Here is a 23,443-nt window from a genome sequence, read left to right on the forward strand (position 1 = left end):
GGAAATCCACGAAGTTTGGTTGAGAAATATCTTATTTATAAATTGTTTTCAGTCATATTATTCCACCCCCATCGCAATTTCCTGCAAAACGTAAAAAATACATGCTTGAATAATTCCACTAAATAACAAAACCCTCAAGTATCTACATATATAAATATTTCAGCAACAGACATAAAAACTCCGAGAGCAATGCTATAATAAATTTTATAAACTCAAAAAATGCTTGAAACGCAAAATAATGTGCCCTTAAAAATGAAAATAAATTAGTTGTCTTTATCAGCTAATGAATAAGGTTAAAAAATAGAATCAAGTTAAAATTAATTTGGTGTCATATGATTTTAATACCCACTTTTTATAGCTTATAGCAAATTCACACATTTCCATCGATCGATATTCCTCACTTGAGCAGATTTCGCCCACAAAAAAACTGGCATACACAGCAACACCCACACATATTTATGCTATTATTTCATTACGTTGCAGTGTCGCATACACACACATACACACGTGCATAGATGTTGGTATAGTGAACCGCTTGGCGTCGTTTGTCGTCAGCACGGAACTCGCCGGCTATTTACATTTTCGCCATCAAGTCCATCAAGTAAGCGCATAACGGCAATATAAATTGACAGCTGCGGGCATTGAGTGGCTTGATAGATGCCCGGTCTATGGATAGTTGGTCGCTTGGCAGCCATGACGGTCATAAAAGCAATGAATCGCCTTCTTTGGCATGTCGCCGCTGACAAAGACAAATTCGCGTTTATCAGCGCTCGCGCAGACCTTCAACAACAGGTATCGGCATACACAACACACTTCTCCTGCTGAGTCAACGAGTATGGCGAAGCCAACTAAAATTGGGCCACAATAACAGCTTGCATTAGCATAGCGCTTGTTGTTATTATTAGTATTTGGTATTTCATGTGGGCGTTGGTAGTAGTGGCGTGGTTTTGCTGCTGTTATCCTTTGCGCCTCAATCGCCGCTGCTTTTGTAATTTAATCTTCATGACCGTGTCTGAAATATTAATTCGTTTTTAACACGTGCTTCGTCTTCCTGCCAACCGCGTGCAGGAGTTATTTGTATTTGCCTATTGAGGTCGAAGCACCGCAGTGACGTCATAATGCACAATGTCCAATTATAAGAGAATTTTTGTGGCATAAATTATTATGTTTTACAAGGAAGCATGTCAACTAATGAACTTAACCTTTTGATTTTTGCAGATGTGATGAGTTCTACTAGGTAGTATCATTTATGGAGTGAGCGAAATCTGAATATTATTACAAGCAAATTGGCTCAAAAAGAATATAAATTCCTGTGGCATTTTCTAATAAGGAAAATTCAAAAAATAACTGAAATCATTTAAAATCATATGGCTTTGCTGCAGGCGCCCGTACAACGTATTTAAATATTTTTGGCTTTCTGTCACCTTACGTTTCACCATTCCAATATACTGTCTTCACTGTGTGTAAACTTCATTCATTCCTTGAAAGAACTATGAACGCTCGATATCAATAATTGATATTGCTCAGACTGCCAGAAAAATACACATACGTGGTGTGTTCAAAAAGTATCGCGAATCATAACTGACAGTTTTCTTTGATTGCAGGGGCGTGGTGCATCATGACTTCTTGCCACAGGGAAGAACGGTCAATAAGGAATATTACCTGCAAGTAATGCGCAATCTGCGCGAAGCAATCCGCCAGAAACGCCCGGATTTGTGGAAGAACAAAAATTGGCTTTTGCACCACGATAACGCTCCCGCTCACGCGTCGTTGCTTGTGCGCGAATATTTGACCAAAAACAACACATGGGGATTACTTTGAAGGGGACAAAATAGACATTCATGAATAAATAAATAAGTTTTGAAAAAACACAAAATTCGCGATACTTTTTGTACACACCTCGTACACAATATTTTAATATACAGCTATGGACAGAGATTTAGCGCACTTGCATTCATAATTAGAAATATTACCGTTACTTTTAAGAGAGCGATATTTTCATGAATTTGTTATTAGTAGATCAATACTGCTTCTGTCGCCTCTTTAAATGCGTCGAAAATACCCGTTATCATTTCCCCTCAGACACCGTTAATTTGTTTTTGTTACATTTCCTCATAAATTCGTTGGACAATGATTTAGCGCACTTATAGTTTTCGGTCATTAGTTGTGTTTGGTCCAAAAAAGAATTAATCTCAGTTGTGAATTTGTATTCAATAGTTTTAGTAATATTACAAATTTTAATAAAATGGCTAGAGGGAAATACTGTTCGATGGAAAAAAGAAAAATTATTTGGGACCTTTACAAAAACGGTACAAATCAAGTAAAAATTGCTCAAATAGTAAAATGTTCAAGAAAAATGGTGTACAATGCCATCAAAAATGTTAAGAGTGATCCAAATTTGTTCAAACAAAACAAAGTTCGTAAGGCTCCTCCTCGCAAAACAACGCCCCGCGAGGATAAAATAATTCTTAGAAAGTGTAAAGCTGATCCTTTCAAATCCTCACGCGTGATTATGGCCGAAGTCAATGCAGAATTGGACTTAAATGTGTCAAGTAGACTAGTACGAAGACGTTTAAATGAAAATAATTTGTATGGACGTGTGAGCAGAAAAAAACCGCTATTGTCGAAAAAAATATTAAAGCGCATTTGTCATTCGCTCATAGCCATAGATCAAAAGATTTAAATTTTTGGAAAAGGATACTTTTTACGGACGAAACTAAAATAAACCGTATTGGTCCTGATGGTAAAACATTTGTACATCGTGAAAAAAACCAAGCAGTCAATCCAAGGTACACCAAAAAGACTGTAAAGCATGGGGGAGGAAATTTGAAAGTATGGGGATCGTTTTCATGGCGTGGAGTTGGACCCCTAGTAAAGATTGAAGGGAATATGGATAAATTTACATACCTTAATATACTGAGGAATACAATGGAGCCATATTCCTATGACATTATGCCTGTAAACTGGTTCTTTATGCACGACAACGATCCCAAGCATACAGCAAATGTGGTAAAAAACTGGCTTTCGCAAGAAAAAATTCCACTTCTCGATTGGCCAGCGCAAAGTCCTGATCTAAACCCGATCGAGAACTTGTGGAATGATGTCAAAGAAAAAGTTGGGCAAAGAAAATTTAAAAATTGCGACGAGCTTTGGGCAGGAGTACAGGAAGCGTGGAACTCTATTCCTTTGGACAGATGCCAAAGGTTAATAGAGAGCTTGCCACGCAGATGTGAAGCGGTGATAACGAATAACGGTTATTCCACTAAGTATTAACCAAGTTACATATAATATTAGAGAAATTTCACGCCACGTGTTAATAATATTTATTTTTCCGTACTGATCTTTTAAAGTGCGCTAAATACTTGTCCAAGCCAATTTTGACTTAATAATGAAAACTCAACAAAACGTTGTATTTTTATTATAGAAAACTAAGAAATTTTGGACTACTTTAGTTTTTAGTGAGGTAATAAATAGTTTTTTTACATTATAACGATTCTACTTTCTTTAAATATAACATTATTAAGTATCATATTTCACATTAAGAAAGTGCGCTAAATCTCTGTCCATAGCTGTAAATCCTTATTGTCAATTGCGAAATAGATTCTTGAAACAGTAAAAGCATCCTTAATCAAATTTCTCTGTTAAAAGCCTCGGCTGGGATGGTCTTCGCTGAAAAGACAGCGAATTTTGGTTTCTTCGTTTTGTCTCAATTTTGTAACGCCATTCGGTGGCGTTACCAGTAATGGTATTTTCGCTGAATAATAATGACAAAAAGGCAGACGGAAATTGTAATTAAATTCCCTGAGTAAATGATATTTCAAAAAACTGTAAGTTGGTAAGACTGTCCTTAATTTGTACGCCAAATATGAAAGCGATCTGTCAACCATTTTGTTTATGAAATTTTTACAACAAATTTGCCTCAAATTTTGTATTTCTAACCAAATTCCATGTGCAGAATCTTTCGGAATATCGGAAAAGGCTTTCGGTGATTCAGTTTTATCAAAAACATAAACCTACGAGTGGTACAAAGCCTTCAAAAATAGTCGAGACATCGTTGAAGACAAGCCTCGTTCTGGACGTTAGAGAAATGGCAAGGGAGCTCGACATCTCTCGCCAGACCGTTCGAATGATTTTGATGAATATTTTGCGTAAGAAAGGCGTTCTCGCTCGACTCAACCCTATAAAGCTTAATTTTTTTCAAAAAGAGTAACGTAAACATTTCTCTTTGGACATGTTTGACCGTGCGAATTCCGATTTCACATTCCTAGGAGCATTATAACTGCCGATGAGATATGGGTTTATGAGTTTGATATGCAAACAAGTCAACCATCATAGGAATGGTGGGAGAAAAAACGACCCGAAAAAAACACGCCAAACCGCTCAAAATTCAAGGTGATGCTCATTGTTTTTTTCGATCCGAGGAACAGCCGGTCAACAAGAAGCTTTATTTAGCCGTATTTTAACGTTTGCTTGAGAACATTCATCGAAAATGGCCGGAATTGTGGAAAAACAATTCATGGATTTTACACGATGATAATGCACTATCGTATCAAGCCACTATTGTGATCGAATTTAAAAAACAAAAACGCAATGAATGCCATCGGTCAACCACCGTATTCACCAGATGTGATTTTTTCTTGTTTCCGAAACCGAAACTGCCGTTCCGTAGAAACCATTCTCAGTCGATCGAAGAGATAAAACAAAATTCCCTGAAAGAAGGAAAGGATCCCAAAAAAATATGAAAAGTGTTTCGAGTTCTATAAAAATCGTTTGAATAAGTGCATAACCTCTGGTCGGGATTACTTTGAAGGTGAAAACATAAATATTGATGAATAATTGTAGTGTTCAGCTATGTTGGCAGGCATTTCTTTTGCGACCTCCACCCGACGTCGGCTCTGGAATTCAGGTTTTTTCGTACGAGTCTAGCACTGGCACTTTTCATACCCAAAACTTTAACCAATATATATTAAGTCGTGTTAGTTTAAAAAATCAGTCTGAGTCAATTTTGATCAGATGTACAATGAGTTAAAGGATCGTCTCAGTGTGAGTTTCGCGATTTCGTTTTTATGTTGAAATTAACTAATCAGTCAGATTTTTTTTATAAATAAATATATTCATGACGAATACAAAATGATATGTTTTATGTATAAATTGTTGAAATGATACGTTCAAAAAATTTTTTGATTCCAATTTTGATCTAAAAAGAAACTTCAAAAATATTTTTAATTTGCAGGAGAGTCGCTATTGCGCTATGGACTATGTTTTGTTTTTTGTTTTGAAATATGACAAAATGGCGGCCGCTTGAACAAAAGGTATCGAATTTAGGCCTTTTTTCGACAGTTTTACGCAGAAAAAAAAATAGATTAAAAAAAAAAACAGAAGCTTCCATAGCGTTATGACGAATGACGCTAAAAGTGTTTTCTCCAAATATCTTCAAAACTCTTCCATTGAGAGTGGAAACCGTAATAATTTGAATTTCGTTGTCAAAATTTCAGAGAGTGTTTATTACAGTGTATACTGTCCGATAATGCAACAAAAAAAACGATTTATTGATAACTTCACACTTATTTCAGACTACATAAAACCTTGAACATGCTTTGGGCATTCGGCTGAAGTTTCTTTCTCTGCCAAGGGTTATACCAGAGAAGACTTATGCCAGAATTTTTCAAATTGTTGATAAACAACATTGATAGTAACTGAAGCTATTATTTGAAATTATTTAGCTCTTTCTAAACGCCAATTACAATAAAGGTTAGGTGAGCTGAATCTGGAAGGCTTGTGAGCCATGCTAATTATTTTTTATTGCTAATATTTTATTTCGTTTTACATTTTATAACAAAGTAGAGCATTAGTATTCAACTTTAATGAAATTTGTTTCCGCACATACAACAAACACTCAACAAACAAATAACTGTGGCATAAAATAAGCCGACACCTTTGACTATATGGATGGCCACACTTACTGTGTTTACTACTCTTTGCATATTTTTATTTGCCTATGCAAATTTCCAACCTTTCTCTGGTCGTATTCATGTATACAATGTGTCATCTATGTGTGATGGCTTCCATCATATACCATACAAGTACTTAAGTTCATACTTACACATATACTTAGAAGCATGTAAGCACCGGCGGAAACTTGTGTAAATGCCGATGTAGCACACACACACGCACACCGGTTTGAACAAGCATAGATAAATCTCAATTTAATTAAAGACTTAAATTGCACTCAACTCACAGCACCGTTATAAAACTTCATCCTTCTCGCATCTTTTTTTTTTCTCACGCCAGCCACTTTTGCCATTTGGACGGCAACACTCCTCATTCACTCGCATCTATGTGTTTATCTGTGTGTGTGTATGCGCATCCACCTTTCGTCGTTATCATTCACATTTACCATTCGCCATTTACCGTTTTCATTTACAGTTCACAGCGAAATTGTTGTACACTTTGGCTCGCTTTTATTACGATCTCCCAACTTGTTACTTCAACTTTTATGTTTTTATGTTGTAATTAAATTGTGCATACAAAAAGTTTGCGCTTCACGCATTTACATATTTAACGGTGATATTAAGGGATATTGGCTTTATGTAAAGTAAATTTAGATGAACTCGCTAACGTGGCAAAAACAGATTTACTTGTGTACACATGCCTGTGTATGTGTGTGTGTTCCCCGTGTTTGCAGGTGAAATGCCGAAACTCAGCAAATTTATTCATCTACTTTAATGGCATGTTTTTAATGTGCAATTAAAATGATTAGAGTTTTTCTCTTGTACTATATATATGTGTACCTAAATATATATACATATGCATATAAATATCTATTTCAAGGAAGTATAGTAAGCTGGGGAAAGGTGAACATAAAACAAGAAACAATTACTATAATGCGTTTAGAATTGCTCGAGTATATTTTTGAGCACTTATGTTGATTTTTTAAATGATGCATAACATTTAATTTTTATAATAGCATTTTAATGTACTATTTTGCAAATTAATTCAAATGATTTGGAATAAATTTAATTTTTTGTTAGCGTTAGTATATTTTTCGATAAATCTTTTATAAAATATTTTAAATAAAACACTTTAATTTTCAAATCAAAACACCAAAAAATTTTAACAAGCATTATCAATTTACTACACTTTATTTGCATTTACTACATACTTGTATATTCACACATAATTCAATGGTTATACGCACTTTCGTCATAGATCAACAAGGCGTATGAGTAACATACACCTTGGCTGCCTTTTGCAGTAGTGCTGGACTTATCACGCTTAAAAGCAAATTTTTGCATATTTTGAAAAGTAATTATGTAAAAATAAATTGTTTATGCACAATACTAAGTAAGTAATCGGTCCCTGCAGCTTCTCCATATTAAAGCTCTATACTATGATTTTTCTACATCATATTCTTCTCTGCATAATTTATCTTATTATAGAGTCACTTCTTTTTAATTTTATACAAATAATTTTATCCAAATACATTATGTAAACTAGAATTGAGTTTCTTTTGATCCCACATTATGTTCCTTATGTTAATTAAAAAGAATTCCAACTTGCGTTGTTGTTGCATTCTACAATTTTCATATACTGAACTCAAAAACTATAACTTACTATTTTTTTTACTAATTAATATGCACTCAACCATCGAGACTAGATTTCATATATTGGAGACGTGGGAAGAATATCGGAATATTGTGACTAAAGAAAATCTAGAGGAAAGCATAAACTTTCGCCATTAAGTGTACTTGATAAAATGTTTGCAAGCAATTTTATGAAGACATCTCACGCACTGACCAACAATTAGTTATAAAATCAGCTGGAATGACGATGGAGTGGAGTGGAGTAGAGTGCAGTAATGACTGAACCAATTTCATACATTTTCTAAATTAAACTGTAGTGTTTTCAATATTACTCTTACTTTAAATTTAGCTAAGACATTTTAAAGGGTTAGTATTGGCCCGATTATATACATTTCAGTAGCAACAACTCACTGCTATAAAACAGAGATTGTGATCAGATCATTGTCAGATTGTCTGCCATGTTGTTTGTCCGCGATGGAATCCTAAACTACTGAACCGCTTTTAGTAAAATTTACCACACTGTGCCCAGTTCGAACCAACTTAGAAGATTGAAAAGTGAGTTTATAATAACCATGCAAATCGGCAGATTACACAATTTGTTTGTGTTTATTGAGTACAGGTAAGGAGACAACTCTATTAACTGAACAGGAAGGCTTGTAAGCAGCCTTAAATTCGTTATTTTTTCCAATGAAGTTTGAAAACTGAAAACTGTAATGGAGTAAAAATTAAGATATCTTGAGGAAGCTTGGTACTCATGTTCCTTGGCAAAAAAGTAAGGCGAAGTTCGTTGATGGGCGTAATCAGATCACTGCTACGCCCACAAAACGCCAGTAACCGAAAACCTATAAAGTGTCGTAAGTCCACTAGAATAAAATATAGAACTCTGACGGGATCACAGTGGCAAGCGGCACTTGTGAGCTGAAAGTTTTGAAAAAGTGGTCATGGTCTCGCACTCTAATCGGTTTAATATATAAAGCTACAACAACCAAATTCACTTAAAATAAATTCCTTAAGTACACTGTAAAAATGGTTGATATCGGAAGATAATTATATCACAGTACGAAAATGAAGAAAATCGGACTACAACCACCTCTACTTCTCATATAGCACAATATTCCAAATATTCCATTTGATTCTTTAAGTTTTCAGCACATATATCAAGAAGCAATTGATATAAAGGAAGAAACGTTGCTCTAATAATTCTCTGTTTCTAAACTCTTCAAGCTCGTAGATACCGAATATGTGGAACCCTGTGCTTATAGTTGACTTTTTACCCCAACTAACCGTAACACTATCCCCAACTCCCATATTTTCCTGAAGGAATTTTCATTTACACCCGATTACACCCTGGCAAAGTAAAATTTATTGCGATCTACAAAGTATAATAGATTTGTTGACCTAACGGTTATAAGTACTGAAAAGAAATAATAATGTTTGAATATATAAAAGTCTTTCAAGTTATTGAAAGCTAGTTTATACAATTAAATTTTTTTTTTAACTCCAAATACGCAGTGACGAATACCATTTTAAGACAAATTTTATTTAATTTTTATTCCCAGAACTGGTATATTCGTTTTCCATGATGTTTTTAACACCCAGAAGCAGACAGCGGAGGCTATATCAAATATATGTATATACAAATGAACTGCATAACGAACTGAGTTGTGTTAGCTATGTTCGACTGTCTGTCTGTATATATATGAACTAGTACCTCAGATTTTGAGATACCGAACTCGAATTTTGCATGCGTCTTTTTCTTACCAAACTAAGATCGAACAACTATAGCCTATATCTGCCATACAAACTGAATGATCGGAATAAAGTGCTTGTTTGTAAATTTTTTTTTATGTTTGCAGAGATATCTTCGAAATTGGGCATAGCTCATTTTCTGAGATAAACTGATCAAAATCAAGATCTTGCGTGGCAGCTTTTTTATTTATGAATAGTATTATAGCTGTGGTGCATCCGAAATTAATTTTTTTTTCTTGTTTTCAAAATGTTTTCCTCTTTGACGTGTACAAGTCAAGTTGAATAGTTCTAGTAAAAATTTGGACTTTATTAAAACTAATATTGATAATTTCTACTTGCCGTTTTAAGTTAAAACTAATAACACTTTCGTCCAACAAAATTTAAAATCTCAATTCCTTGAAAAGCAAAGTACATCACCAGCAGCTTTAATAGCATTGGCAATTTCATTCCGAGTGAATGATCACATTAGCCAACTGCAACTCAAGATCTATTTAAATATTCTTACCTGTCGAAATGTCTGTGTGTGAGTAAGCATATTTACATTGCGCAAGCAGAATCTTGCTACAGCAATCAATCATCAATAAACTTAACTCATTATACAAACTTTCATCCATCAATATATTGGACGGCATGCCAGGCGACAGGCGAGTGCTGGGTAATGGCGCTGAATATACAAACCGTTAAGTTGTTATTTTTCCCCACTTCTTTGCTTTCGCGCCACGCCAAACTTTAATTGAAAAGCAAATTGAACTTCATTACCACAAAAGCTATTTGAGTAAGTTATTACAACAACCTCATAATCCACAATGACAGCACACACACACACATACGCTTGTAATAACTTGTGCGCTTGAGTGAAGGAGTAATGTATGTAGGTGTGCGTGTTAATGTACCGTCACACCTTTGCGCCAATAAGTAGTTGCTGTGGCAAGCACATGCACATACTTATGTCAACATATTGATATACTATGCTGCGTGTTGCCTACTTTCTGGCGCTGCGCCGTTTAAATTTGAATATTTGCGGAAATTTTCATGCAACAATGAGGCATTGAATTCAACGCTGTACAGGTGTGGCACGTTGGAGAGCTGTTTGCACAACTGCGGCTGAATGGGCTCGATATTGTAGGCGATATGTGTGTGTAAAGCACAATAATACCAATACATGTGTGTGGTGTTTGTTTGTTTGTTTGCTTAAAAAGCAACAGTGTGTTGAGTTTGATTGAGAATGATTGGGTATTACTATTTGCAAGTGTGTGCGTGTGTACTTATGGTGATGAAGACGAAGGTAGAGCTTGCTGTAGGGCACTAGAGCTGGCAGAAATACAAATATTGCATATATATGCGGGTTTGTATGTTTATGTGTATATTTGTGTGCGTTCATTAATCGTCAAGCAAGGCATTGATAGAGTAAACCTACAATGTAGGAAAAGCAAAAGGGTGAAATTCGCGACAAAGTATTGTGCACACACACGTATAGAAGACACATCATGGAAGCAACAATATTACAGCAATAAAATACGGTTGAGCAGTTAGTCCCTAGCGTGTGCGCAAACAAATGTACAAGGCAATTGTAGCTCAGAAATCTATGCAATACTCTGTGGACTAACACGCTGGCTGCCTGCTGAGCACCAAAGACCAACTAACCGGCAAAGGACATTACCATTACACATGCATACGAATGTACTTGTATACAAGAATGTAGATAAATAGTTGTTGCCAGGGCCGACTGCAGCCACAATTAAACACACACACACACATGAACAACACACATACAACGCAAGCAGAACGAGTGTGTGTTTTCTTGGCAACAAGTCGCTCTCCTTGGGTCACTTAGACAATCGCCCGAACGCTGATAAAGAACCCAATATCCGCCCGGCATGGCTGGTGGTCGGCCTGTGGCTTGGCGAATGCGATGCCTTATTCAGCATTTTGTTTCGGTCATTTTTCTGTATTTTGCGCTGTGCGTGCTGTCCCTTCCGGTTAAACAATGCAAATGAATTTATTAATTCCGCAAGGCAGCAGCCAAGGAAATGAAGAAAAAATGCGTAAAAACGATAAGGCAAAACGAAATCGACAGCGCTGCTGAAAAATTGTTTCCTTCCAGCATTTTTACTCGGCCAGCAAATCCTGGCGCTGTTCGCTTTGCAACCAAATTTTTTTTTTTAATATTGTCTCACTAGTTTGTGTATATTTTTTATTTCGATTTATTTCATTTTGTTTATCACTTTTCCGCTCTTTTTTGCAGTTTTTTTCTCACTCGCTCGCTCGCGGTGCAATACATTAATCCTTCATCTGTCGCTTTCATTGTTAATGTTCTTTGTAGCAGCCACGGTCATGTCGGCCGCTGTTCGTTGCATGTACTTTCGGCTTGTTTGTATGTTTCTGTGTGTGTGTGTGTGTGTGGTGTATGTTGGACTGGTGTCATATGATGGTAATTCAATTCGAAATCGATTGAAATGTAAAAGCCGTTGTGCTCTCGGAGAGTGGAGAGTAGCAAAAAGATCATGACTTTTATGTACGACTTGCCATCAATTCAGTGGAAAGCGCTGAGGAAACGGATGAACGACTGAATGATTAAATGATTGAGTAACTGCAGCTAATGCCGGTGTGTATATGTGTTTGTTTGTGCTCGTGTGTTGATGGGTGAATGGGTTGCTTTTATTTGCCATGGATTGTCAAACTACCCATTTGAGGGTGAAAAAACGGACTGAGTAAATATGACAGACAAAAACCAAATTGAAATAAAAAAACAAAATACAAAAAAAAAAAACGCAAACATTTCATATAACAATATTAAATAAAAAAACGAAAATAGGGATAAACTTAATTTTGTTTTAATTAAAAAATGTAATTCAATTTAAAATTCAAGTTCACATTCAAAAAATAAACTTTAAAAAATTCAATGAAATCTAAAATTGAAATTAAATTTAGAATTAAAATTAAAACTAGCATTGACTTCCAAATTCAACTTTAGAAAATTAAATAAAAATTCTATGAAATCTAAGCTTGAAACTAATTTAAATTAAATTAAATTATAATGAAATTTAAAATTAAAACTAAAACTGAAGTAAAAACTAAAATTATATTTAGATTCAATTTAGAATCATTATTAAAACTAAAACTAAAATTGCTAAGAAATCCAAAATTAAAATTAATATTTAATTAAATTTAGAATTAAAATTAAAATTAAAACTGAAACTTAAATTAAAATTTAAATTATAATTAAATTAAATTTAGAATTACAATTAAAATTAAAATTAAAACTGAAATTAAATTAAAATTAAAAAAAAAAAATTAATAAAATATAAATTCAAATTCACAATAAAAATTTAATGAAATTTATTTCAAAATTAAATTAAAAATTAAATTAAAATTAAAATTAAAATTAAAACTGAAGTTGAAATTAAAATTATTAATTAATTTTAGAATTATAATTAAAATGAAAATTAAAACCCAAGCTAAAACTAAAACTGCTATGATATCTAAAATAATTTAAAATTAAATTTAATTATAATTAAATTTAAAATTCAAATTCACAATAAAAATTCAATGAAATCTAAAATTAAAATTAAATTAATAAAAATAAAATTAAATTAAATTAAAAATAAAATTTAAATTCAAATTTAAATTCAATAAAAACATTAAAAGCGCACTGAAATCTATAATTAAAGTAAAATTTAAATTCAAATTAAACAAAAAAAATTAAAATTAAAATGTATCGGATACTGGATTTTAGTGAAAAAATTATCGCAAAAACAGTTTGGTATTCATTCAGGGTATGAGATATATTTTGAAAACTCGCTTCGTTATCGGTCAAAAATATTTTTCGAAAGCTCTTCTGCAACCTGCTCCTACAGACTAAAACTAATTGCTCTATTATTCTTTTTACATATAGTGAAATCACTGCGGCATCAACAAATAATTGTCAACTATCTGTATTTATGTATTATAAATTTTACAAAATTCTATCCTCGAAGCTAATTTCAGTGGATTTTCATAGCAACCTACATATGTCCACTCATCCATATTTTATTTTCGGCAATTTTCCTGCATAAAATCAACATATTTAATAACACTCGACTCTGTCAAGCCACAAAATCGCTGCTTAGCAACATTGAAAATTCCAAATAAATTGCTCCAACCGTAAAAACACTTGTTGATGATAATTTATATTGAAATAAACTCTAACGGCATAATGTTTCGTTATTTTAATGGATTTGTGTAGTGTAAATATGACCACGTCCAAGTTAGTTAATTATATTTGATAGCCGCCTAATGTTATGCTAATAAAATTTATTGATACAGATGTGTCTAAAACTGTGCGATTAACACATGCTTTCAATATGCTGTGAATATATGCATTATTAGTGGATGCCTAGCAGCTAGCCTAGTGCTTACCTACGAGTAAATACTGGGTGTTCTAATGCAGTATTGCTAAAGCTTAAAGATAAATATTGATATTTTTGTTATAATAAATCATAAATTTAAACAATTAGAAGTAATTATGTGACAAGAGTAATCATAAATAATGTTATTGGATTTTAAATATTCTACCAGAGATGAATTCTTTTGTAACTATTGATAATAAAAGGATTATTTGTAAAATTCAATCAAATATTAGAGCAAAAAATTGCAAGAAACATTTCAAATCTATTAACGGTATTGTAATCATTATAAATAATCGCTCTTAACTTGTGTATTCATTAGAAAGAAGGACTTTAAGATTTTGTAATCAATACCGGAAAGTAATCTCAAATTCAGTACTAACTACACAAACGGATCTTAAATTATAATCATTACAAAAATGGATATTGTAATCATTACTGAATTACTGTACTTTGTTTAAAATTCAAAAGGATTATACAAATATATAAAAATGAACTAATTATTATAACCAAAAAATATCAGCTAACTTTCCAAATATATTTTGTGGATACTGTAATGATTACAAAACATTAATGCAAAATATTGTAATCATTACTATGAAGAACTCCAATGTAATCATTACTATATTCAATACGAAAAACAATTCTCAATGTTCATAATCAATGCGAAAAATTATTATAAACTCTGTAATCATTACATCATAACCTTGGTAATCATTATAAAAAAAATTTGCCAAACTCTTGTAAACATTAAAAAACGTATTTCAAACTTCTCTACTCACTACACAAACAGATCCTAATTTTTTTTAATTCCAAAAAACTATTGCTCCTTTTACCGGATATAACAGATCCTTCATTCATTTGTAATCATTACTAAAAACATCTCTACATTTTTTAATGATTACCAAGATGATTTTATGTTTTGCCAATCATAACAAAAATAATTCGAAACTTTTTAAATTTTTACAAAAAATAATTACAATTCGGAAATCTTGTAATCATTACGTAGAGTATTCTAAACCTATTTGTAATGATTACAATTTTTTTTTAACTCTAACCAAACTTAATCCCAAAAGATGTACCTTGTTTTTACAATAAAACAATAAAAACAACATCGCAAATAAAAATCCGTTTTGCATTAAACTTCGCAAGCCACTGTAAATGGGCCCAGTGCTCTTCACGTCCATCACAACGAATCCAATTATAGCTTCATTAATAGCAACGAAATAGCATATGTACCATGCTCTAATTATAGTGTTTGTTTTTGTTTTTTTCTCAATCGCAATTACAGGCGTCTGGTATAACAGTGACCATCGCGATTGGGTTCGTATTGCTGGCCGATAGTACCCGCTTTACCCTGCTAAAGGGTTGAGACCGTTATCACTGCGCAAGCCATCATTTACCAGCAGCAGCAGCGGTAGCATCAACGCTTGTCCACCCCCACCACCCACACCGCACAGCGCCGGCAGCCATTGCACCAACAACACCACAACCAACAACAACAATAACTACAACAGCAACACAAACAGCACAGCAACAACAACAACCAATAGCCATAGCACAGTAGGCGCAGCCACATGCAACAATCACACTAACCAACACAAAGCGAAAGGCAGCGCAGCAACAACAACAACTACAACACATACATCAGACGCGCTAGGCACACCGACAGCCAGCAGAAAGGGCAGCACACCAGGCAATCCATTGCAGGTGAAATATTTCGAATTCCCACCAAATCTCGCGCTACTAGCAACCGGTTCAACACCATCGCTGGCGACAACAACAGCCGTCGCTTTAGCCGCATCCACCACAAGCACCCCCGCACTCACATCCGCCACTAATTCACCCAAACATTTCTACCAACCACAACATCACTCACACTATTACCAACCGCATTTGCATCAACATCAACACCCACACCACCACCACCACCACCACCATTCCAGCAAAGTCAACACACATCAACAGTCGCAACATCAAATAACACAACAGTCGCGCCAACATTACCAACACCACCCAAAGCAATCGCGTGCCGAATTCGACGCCGATTTTAGCAGCGAAGCCGAGGAGCAACTAAGCCCACCGTCAGTTCTAAACGAGGGGGGTGTAGAAGTCGTTTTAGCCACGCCACCAGCAAATAAAATGGGCCGACGCGAAATTAAGCGGTCGAACACCAGCGGTTCCACCATAAAATCCTACGATGGTGGTAGCGGTAAGTCCGAAAAAATAGCTGTAAGCAAATATTTCATTTGGTGCTATGCAAATTGGAAAATAGTGTAATGCCCGAATGTGTTGGTGTTGTTTGTGTATGACGGCAACAGGTAGCAGAGTGCACTCATTCGGAATGCGCATATTGCGGTGCACAACGTGCTTCTGTTTGCGAATATTAATCAACTAGCAGTAAAGTCCTTAATTTGAAATTCGTAAAATATTTTTTTTTACATATTTCGATGGTTTATAGCTGTAAAAATAACATAAATTTTAATGAATATTCCGAATATTTTTTAGTTACTGATTTCTAAAGTGTAGCCGCCCAGTTTAACCAGCTTAGTCATTTTATTTTTAACGCGTTGTTTTTTCAAAACACCTCCTTGGATTTTCCGTAGAATTCTACACAGCTACAAATATTTGTATTCAAAATTATTTGATTTAAAAATCATCTCATTTTTTTTATTAACACACGACATTTTTTTAATAGAATGTCACTTTGTTAAACCTCAATTTCATTTAACAATGATAGGTCATTATACATATACCCGGAAAATGTGAATAAAACGCAAAATATTTAATTTTTCCCCACCAGATGTTATACACTTATGCCAACGAATTTTCCAATCCTCGAAACACTTTCCCTAAGCACTTTTTGACCTTTAGCTTCTTCAACGAGTTTTGTTTTACCTCTTCCATCGACTGAAAGCGGGTTTCACGGAGCGGCAATTTCAGTTTGGGGAACACGAAAAAATCACACCGAGCCAAGTTTGGTAAATACAGTGAAATATCAATGGTATTCAATGCTTTTTTGAATTTAAATCCGGTCACAATCGTGGCTCAATGCTATGGAGCATTGTCATCGTATGAAATCCATGAATTGTTCTTCCACAATTGCGCTCATTTTCGATGAATATCCTAACGTCAACGTCTCAATATTCATTTTCAGAGATTGTTGGCTTGTTTGCATGTCAAGCTTATAAACTAATATCTCACCGGCAGTTATAATACTATCCATGAATATGAGATCGGAATTCAAACGATGAAGCATGTCCAAAGTTACATGTTTACGGTACTCTTTGTGAAAAAAATCAACTTTATCAGAACAAGTTGAGCAAGTAGGCATTTCATACCCAAAATATTCACCAAAATCATTCCAACGGACTCACGTAAGATGTTGACCTCTGACGATCTTCAAGCATTCACTTATTTAATATTTTCATTAGTTGAAGCGGTCGAAGGTCGTCTAGAACGAGGCATGTCTTCAACGATCTCCCGACCATCTTTGAAGTTTTTGTACTACTCGTACCTGGTGTTTCTGATAAAACTGAATCACCTTAAGTTTTTTCCAACATTGACAGAGGTTATGAACACGGAATTTAGTTAGAAATTCAAAATTTGACACAAATTCTTTATTCGATATTTTTATCTATCGTAAAAATCGCAACGCACTACTAACGAGTACCGATTTAAGCACCTCGGTATAAAGGAGTAATTCGGTGCCAAGTCAGGATTAGTCTTTTCACTAGATGCGTGAGACCTGATAATCATAAAATCACATTTGCATTGACGTGTTTCGAAGCACCGCTAACGTAATTTTTTAACATTTCTCTCGATCAAACGGCATGAACATTTTTTGAGCGATTAACAAACTGTGTGGAATCCGAACAAGAAGCAACTTTTTTTTTACTTTCAAATCTTCATGCAATAGAATGCATTCGGTCCCACTAATGTCTATTTGTCTCAATCTAACGATAAATCATATGACGAGGTTGCAATATCAGTTTTACAACAGCACTTAAACGGTAGGCAATAGCTTTCATGCAAAAAAAAGGAAATGACGTATTCATAGCTACAGTTAATATATATGAAGCGATAAATAATAACAAAGCAAGAAAAAATTGAAAAAAATAAAGTAATTTGCATAGAAAATAGTAAAATTGTATCGCACAACAACAACAAGAACAATAATAACTGTTTCCTAGTTACATCAAGAAATGCGCCCAAGATTCCGACAGAAACCTTTGTAGTGACTCAAGCATGGAAAAAATATGTGTCACATTACTCAGTAGAATATATTTAGAACAGCTGCTTATCACAAAGCGTTTCTAAATAGTTAAATGCGTTACCTAAGCGACATGTGTTACATGATGAGTCAAGAAACAAGGAAAAGCAATACTGCTCTTGGGATATGCACTAAGGAAATCTACATAAAAAAAAATTACAAAAATATTATATACCAAACAGATGTGACGGCTTAGAATGTATTGAGGTAGATTAACTCTTAATTTATGTAATCAAAAGCTTGGATTGGTGTAATTATATTTAAATAAGTTTAATTGGAAACATATATTTCTCTATTTTAAAAGACTTACAATGAATCCGTGGTCTTGATTCTGCTGAAATTTAGCGGAATTTCTAAGTAAATATTAAATATAGTGAAATAAAATATTTCACAGTATTAGCTAACCTTTGGTTTGAGTTATATACTCAGTGAGCAATTGAGCAGTCTAGGTCGCTTAAAAAGCCTCTTTTATATACATACATAGGCATACTATGAATTAAAGGGTCTATGAAAAGATATACAACTTGTTTGATGTATACTTTCTCAAACAGTGGAAATAGTGCTATACTCCAAACTTTAACTTATGAACTGATATTGACCCAATTCGGCGACACCGATCAATAATACTTACACATTTTATAGGGAAGATTTATATATTCATAAAAATGTTATATTTCAAAGCCACAAAACCACTAACAATTAATTAACAAACTACCCTCGAGCGTTACGCTAAGCCAAAAATCCGCTCAGGTATTTGTTACAACAACAACAAAGCGCGACCAACGCTTAATTGGCACCGTCTGAGCTACACGCGCCTAGGCCAGCCTAACACCAAACTAATGAGTGTTCTGGGCCCGAAGCGTAATGAATGGGCGCTGCAACGATTCGCGGTTGCATAAATTGCCCCCAAACTAGCATTAAGAGCTGGTTAAAAGCAGTTTAATATGGACAAGCGATAAGCTCATTGCAATTTAGTATGTAGGTATAATTGCGCAGAAGGGCTTGGCTGTATTGCTGGAAAGCGGTGTATTTCAAGTTTGATTGATAATAATTATGTTATCCATTGTGCGTTTCGAGTATTCGCTTATACATAGTTATCAAAAAGTGCACATATACATATATATATATGTGTATGTGCTTATACTGTGTCTATGTTTGTGAAGGCACTGTAGCTGAGAGGCTTGGTTGGTCTGTTTTCTATTACTATTTCTTATCATGTTGAGAAGGCTTCTGCCATAGTCTAATAATAAAGGACGATTCGAGGTTCCTTACTCTTGACACGACTCACGCGTAATCTATCGAATAAATGCCATTGAAAAAACACCTTTACTTGGATCTCCTATTAAATATGCAAAATACCATTTCTTCAAATAAAACTTCTTAGTTTTCTTTGAGGCACTCAAACATAAAAATGTATTTTTTATTTTTTTTATGTTCAATGCTTCTTATTTTAACAGATTATAATCAAGCAATTACACAATCTCTGTGAGTATAGTTGCTTAAATAAAGGCATACGATCGTTAGCAATTTTAAATAAAATCCATTTTTTTTTATAAAAATACAGCATCATTAAAAACGGTATATTAAAAATTAAAAACAAAAGAAAAACAGCATACAATAACTTAAACTTACGAACTAGGCTATGGTTAATAAATGCTTTGTGACAATTTTAAATACTAGTAACTGCCTTACATGCGACATGCTGCGCTCTTCTAATCGTACTGTTTGCTCAGATAGTCGATGACATTGTCGCGTATATTGTCCGCACAGGGATTCAAATTCCAAAAGACCAAATTACAACCATAGGTTCGGAAGCAGCCATACCGCACCTCGGAGTCGTTGGGCGCACAACAGCTGGCTATGGCCCACACGCAGGCGGTGGAAGGGGATGCTGTTGACGGTGTCGGTGGTGGCGGGCGTGTGGACGGGGCTGTGGGCAATTGAAAGATGGGCGCTTCCGTTACGACGGGACGACGAACAGGCCCTGAATTACTTGCTGCTCCTGTCTCGTCTCTTGGGGCTACATATTTTTCAAAGTAGGGAAACGGAAATGATTAATGTAAGCAAAAGTTTCGATTTCTTTAATTGGATACTTACGTACAGCTGAAAGGGGTGATTCCGTGCGACGCGAAAACAGTGGCCTGGGTGTGCCCACAGTGATATTCAAGCGTTTATTGGCTGCAAATATTGTATTAGCAGTCATTACTATGTTGTTGTAATTGTGTGTGGCATTTAGTACTTACGATTTCTGGTTGGCGTATAATCGCGCCAAATTACGCGATCCGTGTTGTCTTCGCCGCCAAAACGCGTATTAACCGTAATTTTAGGCAGCGTGCTAACAGGGCCGTTATAGAAGTCGCCGGCAACAGGTTGTCTGCGCAAAAAAAAAATTAAAAAACATAATTATCAGGAATTTGTTCAATAAATTCAGTTATAGTTACTTTTGATAGCGCTTCACCGGCTCATAGCTCGGTAAGTAGTGGTTGGGTACTACTGGGTATGAACTGATCGAATTTGCGCCTTTGAAGCGATAATAAGGATTTTGGTGACGTTTCTGCACCAGATGTTCACGATGCCAAATTCGGTCCGTATCGCGACGTTGACGATGATGTTGGAATTTTTTGGGCCGCTTATTAAGCAGGCGCTTGGCTTTATCTTCGCCATCTACCAGCTTCGCGTCAGCATCGGCTAGAGAAATGACCTCTACGTGCGCCTTCGAATTGGTAGACTTTGACTCATCGGAGGTAACAATCGGTGCTGAGGATAATATATCGAAATAGATTTTCTCGGGTTGCAATGGATGATACTGCTCCGAGTTGGATTGATCGTTGATACGGCGGCGGCGATGCGCCGGATCTTTGTGCTTACGCAAGCGATGTGTGTTATTCTTTTTCGGCACTGTTTGGGTGGAGGAGTGGAGAAAAATATAATTTTTTATATGTATGCATATTAATAAATGAGCATAATTTACCAAAATCTTCGCTCACGAAATCCTCTTTATACATAATAACTGGGTGATCTTCCTGTAGCACGCCATCGACGATTTTCGCATGGTGGAACTGAAGGTACAGACAAAAACGTCGGTTTAAATAAAATTACGGTGATTTATGGCGTTTACGACGCCTAAATACATATTTAAATAACCAGTACAGCACATACACACAACTGTTTTAGTAGCCACCCACCTCAATATTATCCACATCGCCATATTCCTCGCTCAACGCCAGCCCAGCGTCGTCCAGCGGTATGATAACATCGCCTGTCGTCTCCTTGGGACGTGCATTCACCGGCACCGGCACCGCAATCAGCAGTAAAGCACATGCCAAAAACAAATAGCCGTGTAACATCCGTTTACACCGGAAGTTGCTGTCATACGACGCAGTTACGCCACTAAACCAGGTCATCACTGTGTGTGTGTGTGTGTCTATATGTTTATGCAATTTATCTGTGTATTTCAATGGCGTGTTTGTCGCAAGACGGAAGTGGCCGCGCGCAGATGTGCAAGTACAAAAAGTTTTATTTATATTTGTTTTTATTTTAGTTTTCAGCTGCCACTGTAAGGAAATTTGATGAGATAAAATTATTAGATTGCAACGAACAAAACAAATATATATTAATAAAAATATGCTGACATAAAAAATATAAAAAATGTTGATAAAAGTCCTTACTGTGTGCATACTATTTCATTTTGCTTTAATGGCGGCATTTGTGAATAATAGGCGTATACGTAACATTTATTTTTAACATTACGTATACGCCATGTAGCACAAAGGCATATTTGTTTATTATAGAGTTTCTTTATGGTAAAAGAATATAATTTAATACTGATATTAGAAAAATATAAACTTAAATTTTTTCCGAATATAAATTTTCACTAGAAAATAATGGGAACTTTAATTATTGAAATTATTGTTGAAGTTAAAAAAAATGCCATTAGAAAGCCCTTACTATATATGAATACGTTGCTACTCATAAATTTCTAACGAATTTTCTCAAATTAAGTCGTCAATCAAATATTGTGCTGTGAAGATTCTCAAATGTGGTTTCTTATTTATAGAACGAAAAAAAGTACTTGAAGGAGGTTTGCCAGATAATTCATTCGTGCAGCGAAGAAATTTGTGTAACTTTTTTTTAAATTTTGGGAAAATAGCAAAATTTCATCTAGGTATTATACTTTCTTTACCAAAAACCTCAAAATTATTTGTAATTTTTTTTATTTTAATTTAAAAATTTATGAAAGTAAATCCTTTCTTAGTATTTGTATATATCCGTATTTTTGACATCGACAAACATCTCGTAAAGGTGCCTAAGAAATTATTTTTTATTTTCGAAATAAATACAAAAAGCTAACTCTTTTGAAGTTTAGGGTTAAAACTAAACCGGCCGAATTGCCACAGCACTGAAACGGCTGAAATTTTGAAAATAATTTGAATTTTGAAAAACTCATTTTGAGAGATATTTTTGCATATATGCAAATAGATATATCTAAACTGCTGAAATATGGAAATAGATATGTTTTCTCTTTTATCAAATTTGTATAGCAGAGTGATTTAGGTTCGAGACAACCGCAGAAGTCGGGTATAACCAAATATTATATACTCTTGCAACTAGCAAAGATTAAAGATCGGGAAATTTCTTGAGGTGGTAGCAAAATTTGTATACATATATATTAAGTATCGACTTTAGTATCGACCCGATGTTATATACTTTTGCCATTAACCCATGTTATTAACAAACAACATACTAAAAAATGTTCGCTGGTTTTCATTAAAGTACCTCACTTACGATCACCAATCATATGGAGTAAAGTCAGCTGGGTTCTGATAACCTGGCTGGGTCAAGTTTTCATCACCCGTAAGTTCGAAAATCTGTATATTACGTATGTGGGTGCTCAGAGACGTATTGACTCGATTCTACCTATTGTAGTAAACAGACATACTACTAAAAAGAAAGGCTGTGAATTTCTAATAAGTTTAATATGGCTTAAGTTCTCACTACTATAATTTGCATATTTGACAACTTTATTGCAACGCCTGATAGAAGTAATGATGACTAATAATATGCGATGAATATTTCTATATATTTATTCCTCATTAGCGCTTTCATCAACAATGGAGGCAAGCTCTTCCTATATGCAAATTGAAAATGCCATATCTATCGCGTTTTTATAACTCGTAAAGAACATTGCAATAAGAATCACATTACACACCGCATTATTGTGTCGCATTATTGTGTCTGGGCATGCGCATAAGATATGCAGAACGCCATGATAGTGCCAGCTGAACAATTGTACTTCCGCACGAACCGCATAAATAATGACCGCCATACAAAAGGCAACAACAATTATAAAAACAAAAACAAGATAGAAATGACAAAAGTGTAAAACAAAAAAAAAAAAAAACACATGGCTTTCAATGCTAGCTTTAACAACAAATATATTTGCAAGTTAATTC

General features: G+C 34.6%; 2 protein-coding genes across 4 annotated transcripts in view; one reads left to right on the plus strand and one right to left on the minus strand.

Moving 5' to 3' along the window:
* Nucleotides 1-15,064: 15,064 nt before the first annotated feature.
* The window catches only part of LOC105234163 (uncharacterized), a 67,907-nt gene continuing 59,528 nt past the window's right edge, over nucleotides 15,065-23,443 (plus strand). Inside the window, exon 1 of the mRNA XM_049448464.1 lies at nucleotides 15,065-15,929. Coding sequence (XP_049304421.1) covers nucleotides 15,860-15,929 — 70 coding nt within the window. The 5' untranslated portion in view covers nucleotides 15,065-15,859. The remainder of the gene's footprint in view (nucleotides 15,930-23,443) is intronic.
* LOC105234145 (uncharacterized) overlaps nucleotides 19,375-23,443 on the minus strand; it is a 56,042-nt gene continuing 51,973 nt past the window's right edge. For 2 of the 3 annotated variants that reach the window (XM_011216422.4, XM_011216421.4), the window contains exons 2-7: nucleotides 21,176-21,544; nucleotides 20,962-21,049; nucleotides 20,432-20,888; nucleotides 20,234-20,364; nucleotides 20,088-20,168; nucleotides 19,375-20,010 (exon numbers count right to left, since the gene is read on the minus strand). In XM_011216422.4, the coding sequence (XP_011214724.2) occupies nucleotides 19,703-20,010; nucleotides 20,088-20,168; nucleotides 20,234-20,364; nucleotides 20,432-20,888; nucleotides 20,962-21,049; nucleotides 21,176-21,394 (1,284 nt within the window). In that variant the 5' untranslated portion in view covers nucleotides 21,395-21,544 and the 3' untranslated portion in view covers nucleotides 19,375-19,702. The remainder of the gene's footprint in view (nucleotides 20,011-20,087; nucleotides 20,169-20,233; nucleotides 20,365-20,431; nucleotides 20,889-20,961; nucleotides 21,050-21,175; nucleotides 21,545-23,443) is intronic. The other variant, XM_029548482.2, reaches the window with a different exon arrangement.

Source organism: Bactrocera dorsalis, chromosome 2 (genome assembly GCF_023373825.1).
Source record: "Bactrocera dorsalis isolate Fly_Bdor chromosome 2, ASM2337382v1, whole genome shotgun sequence".
Classification (NCBI taxonomy): Eukaryota; Metazoa; Arthropoda; class Insecta; order Diptera; family Tephritidae; genus Bactrocera; species Bactrocera dorsalis.